This window comes from Phocoena sinus, chromosome 16 (assembly GCF_008692025.1).
Source record: "Phocoena sinus isolate mPhoSin1 chromosome 16, mPhoSin1.pri, whole genome shotgun sequence".
Classification (NCBI taxonomy): domain Eukaryota; kingdom Metazoa; phylum Chordata; class Mammalia; order Artiodactyla; family Phocoenidae; genus Phocoena; species Phocoena sinus.
The window spans coordinates 61,346,067-61,358,150 of NC_045778.1; the positions used below are offsets into that span (position 1 = coordinate 61,346,067).

The 12,084-nt window shown below is 42.3% G+C and overlaps 1 protein-coding gene across 1 annotated transcript in view; it reads left to right on the forward strand.

Annotated features, from left to right (window-relative positions):
- SORCS3 (sortilin related VPS10 domain containing receptor 3) overlaps window positions 1-12,084 on the forward strand; it is a 606,008-nt gene that overhangs the window by 556,609 nt on the left and 37,315 nt on the right. Inside the window, exon 17 of the mRNA XM_032608449.1 lies at window positions 3,245-3,358. Within this exon, the coding sequence (XP_032464340.1) occupies window positions 3,245-3,358 (114 nt within the window). The remainder of the gene's footprint in view (window positions 1-3,244; window positions 3,359-12,084) is intronic.

Below are 12,084 nucleotides of genomic sequence, written 5' to 3' on the forward strand. Positions count from 1 at the left end.
ACTCTCAACCACTGCACCACCAGGGAAGCCCCTGATGCACCTTTTTAAATTACTACATCACTAACAGGTAGCAGAGCTGAACAGAACTGCTAAAGATGTTTACATTTAGCAAGGAGAAATAAGACATTTCTCTCCTTCCCAGAGCTGCTTAGGAGAACACCCTTCCTTCAGAGATTACTAATATTTCTTAGGATTCACAGGACATTCAATAGATTTACCTCATAAAGGAAGCAGGGAATTTTCTAGAAGTAGTGCAGACACACCACAGCCCAAAACTTTCTGCAGATAAACAATGCTTAGAAATCAGATATTCAGTGCTGTACTGGAAAATGTTTAACCACCGGCTCTCTGGAAACAAAGAAACAAATAAATAAGCCCTGATTAGTAGTGTTTGCTGATTGCTATAAATATTCCCACCATATCTGATTTCAGGTTACCAACATGGCATCACTGAATGCAGAATTAGGAATTAGATACAACATGTATCTAATGTATTTACTGTATAGAAACATAGACATAAATGCCTTCAAGAGCATAAATAATAAAATGATGTACAATGACATTTTCTATATAATATTTATTGCATATAATAATACAGCAAAATAATGAGGAGTTTCTGTGTTTTCGGTATTTATTATCCTTTGAATATAATTTATTTAATTGAAATTTTGTATAACTTAATTTTCGATAATAGTTGTGTTTAACAACCATTAACTAACTTGCAAAATTCCTGGAATTTTAAGTTGGCTCTCATGGGCAGTTACCAGCTGGCACAACATTGAGTCCATATGAACTCTCAGGCTGGAAGATCTCCAATCATTGATCAGGGGAGGCATGGCAAAAGATTACCTTGACAGACATGTCCCTTTCTCCTTTTCTTTCAGTTTCATTTAAACTCGCCGTATCAAAGCTGGTCTTGACCTTCACCTTTCCGTGTAGCGATTTGCAATGACTCAAGCTCACACTCACTCCACAGGCGTCTGTTGAGCACCTGGGATTCTCTCTGTGGTCCACACTGGGAAGTCAACCATGGGCTCACAGTCTCCCTACAGAAATAGACCAGATGCCATGGGATAATTTGTGCAATCATTTAAAAATGTAATTAGAGTATCATTCACCCAGTAAATATTTATTCAGCACCTTCAGTGTCCTATTCTAGACTCTTATATTGCCGAACAAAACCAACAGAAGGGTTTGCTCTTTTGTAGCCTTGATGTTTCTAAAATGCTAGGACCACAAAGGTTTGGTCCAGGGAAGCAAGAATGGCTTCATCAGACCTAGATATTGAAGAAGGATACATAGGAAACCACCTGAAACAGAAAAAGGTAGAGTGCTTCAAAAGCCCAGGGCAGGACTTCCCTGGTGGTGCAGTGGTTAAGAACCCACCTGCCAATGCAGGGGACACGGGTTTGAGCCCTGGACCGGGAAGATCCCACATGCCGCGGAGCAACTGAGCCCGTGCACCACAACGACTGAGCCTGTGCTCTAGAGCCCGCGAGCCACAACTACTGCGCCCGTGTGCCGCAACTGCTGAGCCCGCGTGCCACAACTACTGAAGCCTGCGTGCCTAAAGCCCGTGCTCCACAACAAGAGAAGCCACCGCAATGAGAAGCCTGCACACCTCAGCGAAGTGTAGCCCCCGCTCGCCACAACTAGAGAAAGCCCACACACAGCAACGAAGGCCCAACGCAGCCAAAATAAATAAATTTATATTTAAAAAAAAACACACACACATAAGCCCCGGGCATCACACAGACAAAGACAAAGAGGGTTAAATGTTGGCCTGAGTTTGGTTTGGAGGAAGGTGGTGACAAGGTAGGGTGGGGTCAAACCGAGAAGATAATTTATATAATCTCATCAGTCAATTGGTACTTCTTAACTGTACTGCTTCATCCTGTATCACACTGTGTTCTGCTTGATACTCTATTACTCTGTTCTTTTGTTGGATTTGAGGCATGTTGTCTTCCTCTCTCCAAAAGACTGAAAACCCCTTGAGAATAAGGATTATGGCACTTCCTTCACAGGACAAGGCACATACTGAGTAATAAATGTGGAATTAAACTTTTCTTTCTGTCTCCCTTTCATTGCTATCCTAGTTACCCACATAGACAATTTGCATCTATTTTCATTGGACTTTAATTAAATCTTGGCTCAAAGAATAGGAGAGCAGAAAACGAAAGGAGGGGTGGGTCTGGAGAGAGCGATTTCCCTGTTGTTTTATGTTTTATTAACACTCAGTGGATCAGTATTCAAATGTCCAGATTGTTCTGCCCTGTCTGTGGGTTTCAGGACATCTTTGGGTGCTTGACTCGGAGGCATGACTCCTCCCCCAAATTTAAGCCACCTTCAGTGACCTGGGGTTGGTTACAAGAGTTACAAAATGCCTACTTTGTTGCTCTTTTTCTACCCTGGAATTTACGTTTCTGGGAGCTTTATAAAAGTCCAAGAAGTAAGGCAACACCATTTACATTTCAGATGGGAGAGCGCCTCTCCTACAATGGTCGATGACTTCCTCATTCTGGAATGTGGAGGAAAGGAGCAGAAAATCATACCAGACTTTGTTTCTTCATTTTACTATGCCTAGTCTTTTACAAAAACATGGAGAAGAGCTACAGTATAGTTTTTGTGGGGTTGTGTGTGTGTGTGTGTGTGTGTGTGTGTGTGTGTGTGTGTGTTGTTTTTTCCTAAAGGAAACAAGGGACCTGTGTTATAAATAGTTGGGAAAAGTTTGAATGACTGTGTATATGTGAATGCAAATGTGTATATTTGTTTGAGAGAGAATTTCAGAAAAAATGAAAATAATATCAATGAATTCCATTTTGGAATAAAATGTGGAATCTGAACACAGAAATAAATCTTGACCGTTAAAGTCATCTTCTTGGTTGTCATCTGCTTATTTCAGTAAATCCACTGTGATCCAAAATATACTTTTAAGCTTACAGCATCCCTCACACCCACCCCAAGCCAGTGTACCTGCCACATTATGTACATCCATACTTTTTGAAGCCTGGACCCTCCATCTGATAATCTATTATGTCTTCTATACACTGAACTCCGAATGACTTTGGAATTATTTCCAAATCTGAAAATCCATTTTCAAAGTATGAATATTTGTCCCCACTGGGAATATTTAAAGAATGTGTTGCAGCTTTGGGGATGGTTAAAGGGATGTGTTTGTGTGTGCCTGTGGGTATTTTCACATTTGTGCATCTACACCAGTATGCAATATTTATTTTCTCGACAGTGACTATGGCTATGAGAGACGTGGAGAAAGCCAGTGTGTCCCAGCTTTCTGGTACAATCCAGCATCCCCGTCAAAGGACTGCAGCCTTGGTCAAAGCTACCTTAACAGCACTGGGTAAGTAAAATACCTGAAGGAGCTCCAATCACTGTTTCCCTATTTCCCTAAGTTGGGATCAAAGGAGGATTCCTACTGAAGCAAGGTGGAGTGTAGATAGAGTTTGTTTGTAACAGGTGGCTTCTGAGGAAAGCTGAAGGGTTCTTTAGCTGAAGCTAGCTTTTTTGGAGCATCAAAAGAGATTTCTAGAGGGGTGGGACAGGGAGGGTGGGAGGGAGACGCAAGAGGGAGGACATATGGGGACACATGTACACATATAGCTGATTCACTTTGTTATACAGCAGAAACTAACACACCACTGTAAAGCAATTATACTCCAATAAAGGTGTTAAAAAAAAAAGAGATTTCTGATTACCCAGATTTCAGTACCTTTTGCTATTTGCCTCTGAAATACCATAGCTATTATTTGATCAGACCTTCTCTTTTGGAAGGCGATGCCACCTTATTTTCCAGACCCCAATGGAAATAAATTAACACTAGTGGTGTGCAGACACTGCAGTGCTTTCTAGTGATAGATGAACCAAAGCTCTCGTAGACCGATGACGAAAATTTAGAATGAAAAGTCAAAAGTCCCATCCTAGGAGCTCTTGGATTAAGAAGATCAAGGCACACTCCCTGTACTTGTCAAGTCATGTATGTTTCTCTCTTTGTTCACTTATTACTTACTCACTCAGATGCTTGAAAAAATCTTCCTTGGAGATCTGTTGTCTTCCCCTTTCCTTTGCCACTCCTATGACCTAGAACAGCTTTGGAAAGTGGATTGGTGGTCTGAGACAGTGCTTTTTAAAATTTAATGTGCTGTGAATCACCTGGGGATCTTGGTAAAATACAGCTTCTGATTTAGGAGATCTAGAGTGGCATTGAGATTCTTCATTTCGACAAGCTCCCATGCGATGTCAGCATTGCTGGTCCTAGCACTGATCTTTGAGTAGCAAGGGACTAAAGTGTTCTGGAATTCAGTCTCAGCTCTTCCAATGGATCTTCTAACATCTCACACAAGTTACTCACCAGCTCAGTACTTTTACCTTACTTGGTTGTAAAATGGTGGTAGGAGTACTATCTACCCGACTGATGTCTACAGAGGAAGAAAAAACATGATGGAAGAGGTATATTGAGTGGTCTGAGATACTCTGAGAAACATACATTTTTTTAGCCAAAAATTTGGTTCTTAGGGAGCTATTCCTGGGATCTGAGCTGAGGTTTAATCACTGCTGATGTCATTTTATTGTACGTGAATGGTCTTAGGGATTTAAGCCACTCAGATCCAGATCCAGCAGCATGAAACTTAAAGACATGTGGTGTCAGAGACTAAAGTGCTAGGAAGTTTGAGGAAGAGGAATACAATGGGCACAGAAGATGAGCTACGCCACCAAATTCCCAGCCAGAACATACCTGGACATAAGCTGGAAGGTAATTGCATTAGGGCTTCTCATATGATCCTGTGACATGTGTAGGTAGACCCAAGTTTAAGCAAGTTAGGTGTACCAAAACCCCAAGTAGCCATCAAATAAATCAAGAAGATGAAAGGGAAAAACTATTCATTTTTTTCAAAAGATTCACAACAAGTGAATCTCCAGGTTGCTTAAATGTTGGCTTCTAGTACAAATTGTCAACCAGCTGGCCAGTTGAGGCTGAAGAGTTGGGTGATATCAAGTGTGCATTAGGACGTGATACCCACCAAAATATCTATCATAGGTAAAACTCAGTATCTTCTAAATAACTGAAGCTCAGCAAGAAAGTATAGGTTAGAAAAGTTTGATTATATAGACCAGTGCTGACCGAAGAACTATAATAGGAGCCACACATGTAATTTAACATTTTAAAATAGCCACGCTGAAAAGGTTTTTTTAAAAAGGTGAAATTAATTTTGATAATATATTTTTTTTTAGCTCAGTATGTCCAAAATATTATCATTTCAACACACACCACTAACCAAGTTCTCAGTAACCACAGGTGGAAAGTGGCTAGCTTATTGGACAGAGGAGCTCTAGAACCATTATGAATTCAGTTGACAATTAAAAATAATATATTGATATATCTATAAGAGGATATATTATAATTGCTTATGAGGCAATAACTACATATAACATTTGCTTGACACCCTCCTGAGATCTCTGGATGGAGATGTGGGGCTGGTAATTCAGCAGTATGTGAGGGGCAGGGGGAGAGGAAATATCAGGGATAGTGCAAGACTGGTATCACTTATCAGGAATTTGCTTTCACCTGCTCTCAAGGCCACCAGAAAAAGGCAACATGGATGGACCGGTTGATTACTCCTGACACACAGGGTGAAAGATGTGATGCGATGATGGCGATGACGGTGGTGGTGGTGTCGGTGTCTGTGGCGCATTTATTTTATGTGGTTTTACCAGAGTATTGATTTTATGCAGCCTTACAGACAGTGATGTGCCTGGAAATAAAGTCTGTCATGCAGGTCAGGGCTGTGGGCAAGCTCTCGGTTTCACGTGCTGGGGTCAGTGGTCAAGCGAGATGTCATGTCATCACTGTGCGCAAAGATGCCTTTAACCTAGAAGGTCACAGTGTTTACGGGGAGGTTTTCCCATGCAAGCTTCTTTGAGGCAGTTTTACCACAGCAGGATCAAATAGGAGTTTCAAACTTGTACTTCTAGTCTGGCATTGGTGATGAGTGAGAAATGAAATATTAACAAGGAGAGAAAATGTGCTGTAAAAGAGCCCAGTGGGGGGGGACCTTGAAGATGGCGGAAGAGTAAGACGCGGAGATCGCCTTCCTCCCCACGGATACACCAGAAATACATCCACACGTGGAACAACTCCTACAGAACTCCTACTGAAGGCTGGCAGAAGACCTCAGACCTCCCAAAAGGCAAGAAACTCCCCACGTAACTGGGTAGGGCAAAAGAAAAAACAGAGACAAAAGAATAAGGACGGCACCTGCACCAGTGGGAGGGAGCTGTGAAGGAGGAAAAGTTTCCACACACTGGGAAGCCCCTCCGCGGGCGGAGACTGCGGGAGGCAGAGGGGGGAGTTTCGGGACCGCGGAGCAGTGCACAGCGACGGGTGCGGAGGGCAAAGCGGGGAGATTCCTGCACAGACGATCGGTGCCGACCAGCACTCACCAACCCGAGAGGCTTGTCTGCTCACCCGCCGGGGCGGGCGGGGCTGCGAGCTGAGGCTCGGGTTTTGGTTTTGGACGGAGCTCAGGGAGAGGACTGGGGTTGGCGGCTTGAACATAGCCTGAAGGGGTTAGTGCACCACGACTAGCCGGGAGGGAGTTCGGGGAAAAGCCTGCACCGGCCGAAGAGGCAAGAGACTTTTTCTTCCCTCTTTGTTTCCTGGTGCGCGAGGACAGGGGTTTAAGACCGCTGCTTAAAGGAACTCCAGAGACAGGCGCGAGCCGCGGCTAAAAGCGCGAACCCCAGAGACGGGCGCGAGCCGCGGCTGAAAGCGCAAACCCCAGAGACGGGCGCGAGCCGCGGCTAAAACCGCGGACCCCAGAGACGGGCGCGAGCCGCGGCTAAAAGCGCGAACCCCAGAGACGGGCGCGAGCCGCGGCTGAAAGCGCAAACCCCAGAGACGGGCGCGAGCCGCGGCTAAAACCGCGGACCCCAGAGACGGGCGGGAGACGCTAAGGCTGCTGCTGCCGCCACCAAGGGGCCTGTGTGCGAGCACAGGTCACTCTCCACACCCCTCTTCCGCGGAGCCTGTGCAGCCCGCCACTGCCAGGTTCCCGGGATCCAGGGACAACTTCCCCGGGAGTACGCACGGCGGGTCTCAGGCTGGTGCAACATCACGCCGGCCTCTGCCGCAACGTCACGCCGCCTCTGCCGCCGCAGGCCCGCCCCGCACGCAGTGCCCCTCCTTCCCCCATCCCCCAACCCCCGGCCTGAGTGAGCCGGAGCTCCCGAATCAGCGGCTCCTTTAACCCCGTCCTGTCTGAGCGAAAAAAACAGACGCCCTCCAGCGACCTACACGCAGAGGCAGGGCCAAATCCAAAGCTGAGCTCCTGTGAGCTGTGAGAACAAAGAAGAGAAAGGGAAATCTCTCCCAGCAGCCACAGAAGCAGCGGATTAAAGCTCCACAATCAACTTGATATACCCTGCATCTGTGGAATACCTGAATAGACAAGGAATGATCCCAAATTGAAGAGGTGGAATTTAGGAGCGAGATCTATGATTTTTTTCCCTTTTCCTCTTTTTGTGAATGTGTACGTGTATGCTTCTGTGTGAGATCCTGTCTGTATACTCTTGCTTCCACCATTTGTCCTAGGGCTCTATCCGTCCATGACTTTTTTTTTAAAAATTCTTTTTCTTAATAATTAAGTTTAATTGTAATCACTTTATTATACTTTACCTTCGTTCTTTCTTTCTTTCCTTTCTTCCTTCCCTCCTTTAGACAACGAATCACCCCAAATTGAGGAGGTGGTCTCAGGGAGCAGGATTTATGATTTTTCCCCCTTTACCTCTTTTTGTGAAGGTGTATGTGTATGCTTCTGTGTAAGATTTTCTCTGTATAGCTTTGCTTCCAACATTTGTCCTAAGGTTCTATCCGTCCCTTTTTTTTTTTTTTTTTCTAAATATTTTTTAATTCAATAACTATATTATACTTTATTTTATTTTTACTGTATCATCTTTCTTTCTGTCTTTTTTCCTTCTTTCCCTCCTTCCTTCCTTCCTCCCTCCCTCCCTCCCTCCCTCCTTTCTTTCCTTCTCTGCTTCTTTCTTCCTTCCTTCCTTTCCTCCTTTCCTTCTTTCTTTACTCATACTTCTACTAATTCTCCCTACTTTTTCTCCCTTTTATTCTGAGCTGTGTGGATGAAAGGCTCTTGGTGCTCCAGCCAGGAGTCAGGGCTCTGCCTCTGAGGTAGGAGAGCCAACTTCAGGACACTGGTCAACAAGAGACCTCCCAGCTCCACATAATATTAAACGGTGGAAATATCGCAGAGAGCTCCATCTTAACACCAGCACCCAGCTTCACTCAACGACCAGCAAGCCACAGTGCTGGACAACCTATGCCAAACAACTAGCAAAACAGGAACACAACCCCACCCATTAGCAGAGAGGCTGCCTAAAATCATAATAAGGCCACAGACACCCCAAAACACACCACCAGACGTGAACCTGCCCACTAGAGAGACAAGATCCAGCCTCATCCAGCACAACACAGGCACTAGTCCCCTCCACCAGGAAGCCTACACAACCCACTGAAACAACCTTAGCCACTGGAGACAGACATCAAAAACAACGGGAACTACGAAAGTGCAGCCTGCAAAAAGGAGACCCCAAACACAGTAAGATAAGCAAAATGAGAAGACAGAAAAACACACAGCAGATGAAGGAGCAAGATAAAAACCCACCAGACCTAACAAATGAAGAGGAAATAGGCAATCTACCTGAAAAAGAATTCAGAATAATGATAGTAAGGATGATCCGAAATCTTGGAAGTAGAATGGACAAAATGCAAGAAACAGTTAACAAGGACCTACAAGAACTAAAGATGAAACAAGCAACGATGAACAATGCAATAAATGAAATTAAAATCACTCTAGATAGGATCAATAGCAGAATAACTGAGGCAGAAGAACGGATAAGTGACCTGGAAGATAAAGTAGTGGAAATAACTACTGCAGAGCAGAATAAAGAAAAAAGAATGAAAAGAACTGAGGACAGTCTCAGAGACCTCTGGGACAACATGAAACGCACCAACATTCGAATTATAGGGGTTCCAGAAGAAGAAGAAAGAAAGAAAGGGACTGAGAAAATATTTGAAGAGATTATAGTTGAAAACTTCCCTAATATGGGAAAGGAAATAGTTAATCAAGTCCAGGAAGCACAGAGGGTCCCATACAGGATAAATACAAGGAGAAACACGCCAAGACACATATTAATCAAACTGTCAAAAATTAAATACAAAGAAAGCATATTCAAAGCAGCAAGGGAAAAGCAACAAATAACACACAAGGGAATCCCCATAAGGTTAACAGCTGATCTCTCAGCAGAAACCCTACAAGCCAGAAGGGAGTGGCAGGACATACTGAAAGTGATGAAGGAGAATAGCCTGCAACCAAGACTACTCTACCCAGCAAGGATCTCATTCACATTTGATGGAGAAATTAAAACCTTTACAGACAAGCAAAAGCTGAGAGAGTTCAGCACCACCAAACCAGCTTTACAACAAATGCTAAAGGAACTTCTCTAGACACGAAACACAAGAGAAGGAAATGACCTATAGTAGCGAACCCAAAACAATATATAAAATGGAAATAGGAACATACATATCGATAATTACCTTAAATGTAAATGGACTAAATGCTCCCACCAAAAGACACAGATTGGCTGAATGGATACAAAAACAAGACCCTTATATACGCTGTCTACAAGAGACCCACTTCAGAACTAGAGACACATACAGACTGAAAGTAAGGGGATGGAAAAAGATATTCCATGCAAATGGAAACCAAAAGAAAGCTGGAGTAGCAATTCTCATATCAGACAAAATAGACTTTAAAATAAGGACTATTAAGAGGGACAAAGAAGGACACTACATAATGATCAAGGGATCGATCCAAGAAGAAGATATAACAATTGTAAATATTTATGCACCCAACATAGGAGCACCTCAATACATAAGGCAAATACTAACAACCATAAAAGGGGAGATCAACAGTAACACATTCATAGTAGGGGACTTTAACACCCCACTTTCACCCATGGACAGATCATCCAAAATGAAAATAAATAAGGAAACACAAGCTTTAAATGATACATTAAACAAGATGGACTTAATTGATATTTATAGGACACTCCATCCAAAAACAACAGAATACACATTTTTCTCAAGTGCTCATGGAACATTCTCCAGGATAGATCATATCTTGGGTCACAAATCAAGCCTTGGTAAATTTAAGAAAACTGAAATTGTATCAAGTATCTTTTCCGACCACAACGCCATGAGACTAGATATCAATTACAGGAAAAGATCTTTAAAAAATACAAACACATGGAGGCTAAACAATACACTACTTAATAATGAAGTGATCACTGAAGAAATCAAAGAGGAAATAAAGAAATACCTAGAAACAAATGACAATGGAGACACAACGACCCAAAACCTATGGGATGCAGCAAAAGCAGTTCTAAGGGGGAAGTTTATAGCAATACAAGCCCACCTTAAGAAGCAGGAAACATCTCGAATAAACAACCTAACCTTGCACCTCAAGCAATTAGAGAAAGAAGAACAAAAAAACCCCAAAGCTAGCAGAAGGAAAGAAATCATAAAAATCAGATCAGAAATAAATGAAAAAGAAATGAAGGAAACAATAGCAAAGATCAATAAAACTAAAAGCTGGTTCTTTGAGAAGATAAACAAAATAGATAAACCACTAGCCAGACTCATCAAGAAAAAAAGGGAGAAGACTCAAATCAATAGAATTAGAAATGAAAAAGGAGAAGTAACAACTGACACTGCAGAAATAAAAAAAATCATGAGAGATTACTACAAGCAACTCTATGCCAATAAAATGGACAATCTGGAAGAAATGGACAAGTTCTTAGAAATGCACAACCTGCCAAGACTGAATCAGGAAGAAATAGAAAATATGAACAGACCAATCACAAGCACTGAAATTGAAACTGTGATTAAAAACCTTCCAACAAACAAAAGCCCAGGACCAGATGGCTTCACAGGTGAATTCTATCAAACGTTTAGAGAAGAGCTAACACCTATCCTTCTCAAACTCTTCCAAAATATAGCAGAGGGAGGAACACTCCCAAATTCCTTCTACGAAGCCACCATCACCTTGATACCAAAACCAGACAAGGATGTCACAAAGAAAGAAAACTACAGGCCAATATCACTGATGAACATAGATGCAAAAATCCTCAACAAAATACTAGCAAACAGAATCCAACAGCACATTAAAAGGATCATACACCATGATCAAGTGGGGTTTATTCCAGGAATGCAAGGATTCTTCAATATACGCAAATCTATCAATGTGATAAAGCATATTAACCAATTGAAGGAGAAAAACCATATGATCATCTCAATAGATGCAGAGAAAGCTTTCGACAAAATTCAACACCCATTTATGATAAAAACCCTCCAGAAAGTAGGCATAGAGGGAACTTTCCTAAACATAATAAAAGCCATATATGACAAGCCCACAGCAAACATCATCCTCAATGGTGAAAAACTGAAAGCATTTCCACTAAGATCAGGAACAAGACAAGGTTGCCCACTCTCACCACTCTTATTCAACATAGTTTTGGAAGTTTTAGCCACAGCAATCAGAGAAGAAAAGGAAATAAAAGGAATCCAAATCGGAAAAGAAGAAGTAAAGCTGTCACTGTTTGCAGATGACATGATACTATACATAGAGAATCCTAAAGATGCTACCAGAAAACTACTAGAGCTAAGCAATGAATTTGGTAAAGTAGCAGGATACAAAATTAATGCACAGAAATCTCTGGCATTCCTATATACTAATGATGAAAAATCTGAAAGTGAAATCAAGAAAACACTCCCATTTACCATTGCAACAAAAAGAATAAAATATCTAGGAATAAACCTACCTAAGGATACGAAAGACCTGTATGCAGAAAATTATAAGACACTGATGAAAGAAATTAAAGATGATACAAATAGATGGAGAGATATACCATGTTCTTGGATGGGAAGAATCAACATTGTGAAAATGACTCTACTACCCAAAGCAATCTACAGATTCAATGCAATCCCTATCAAAC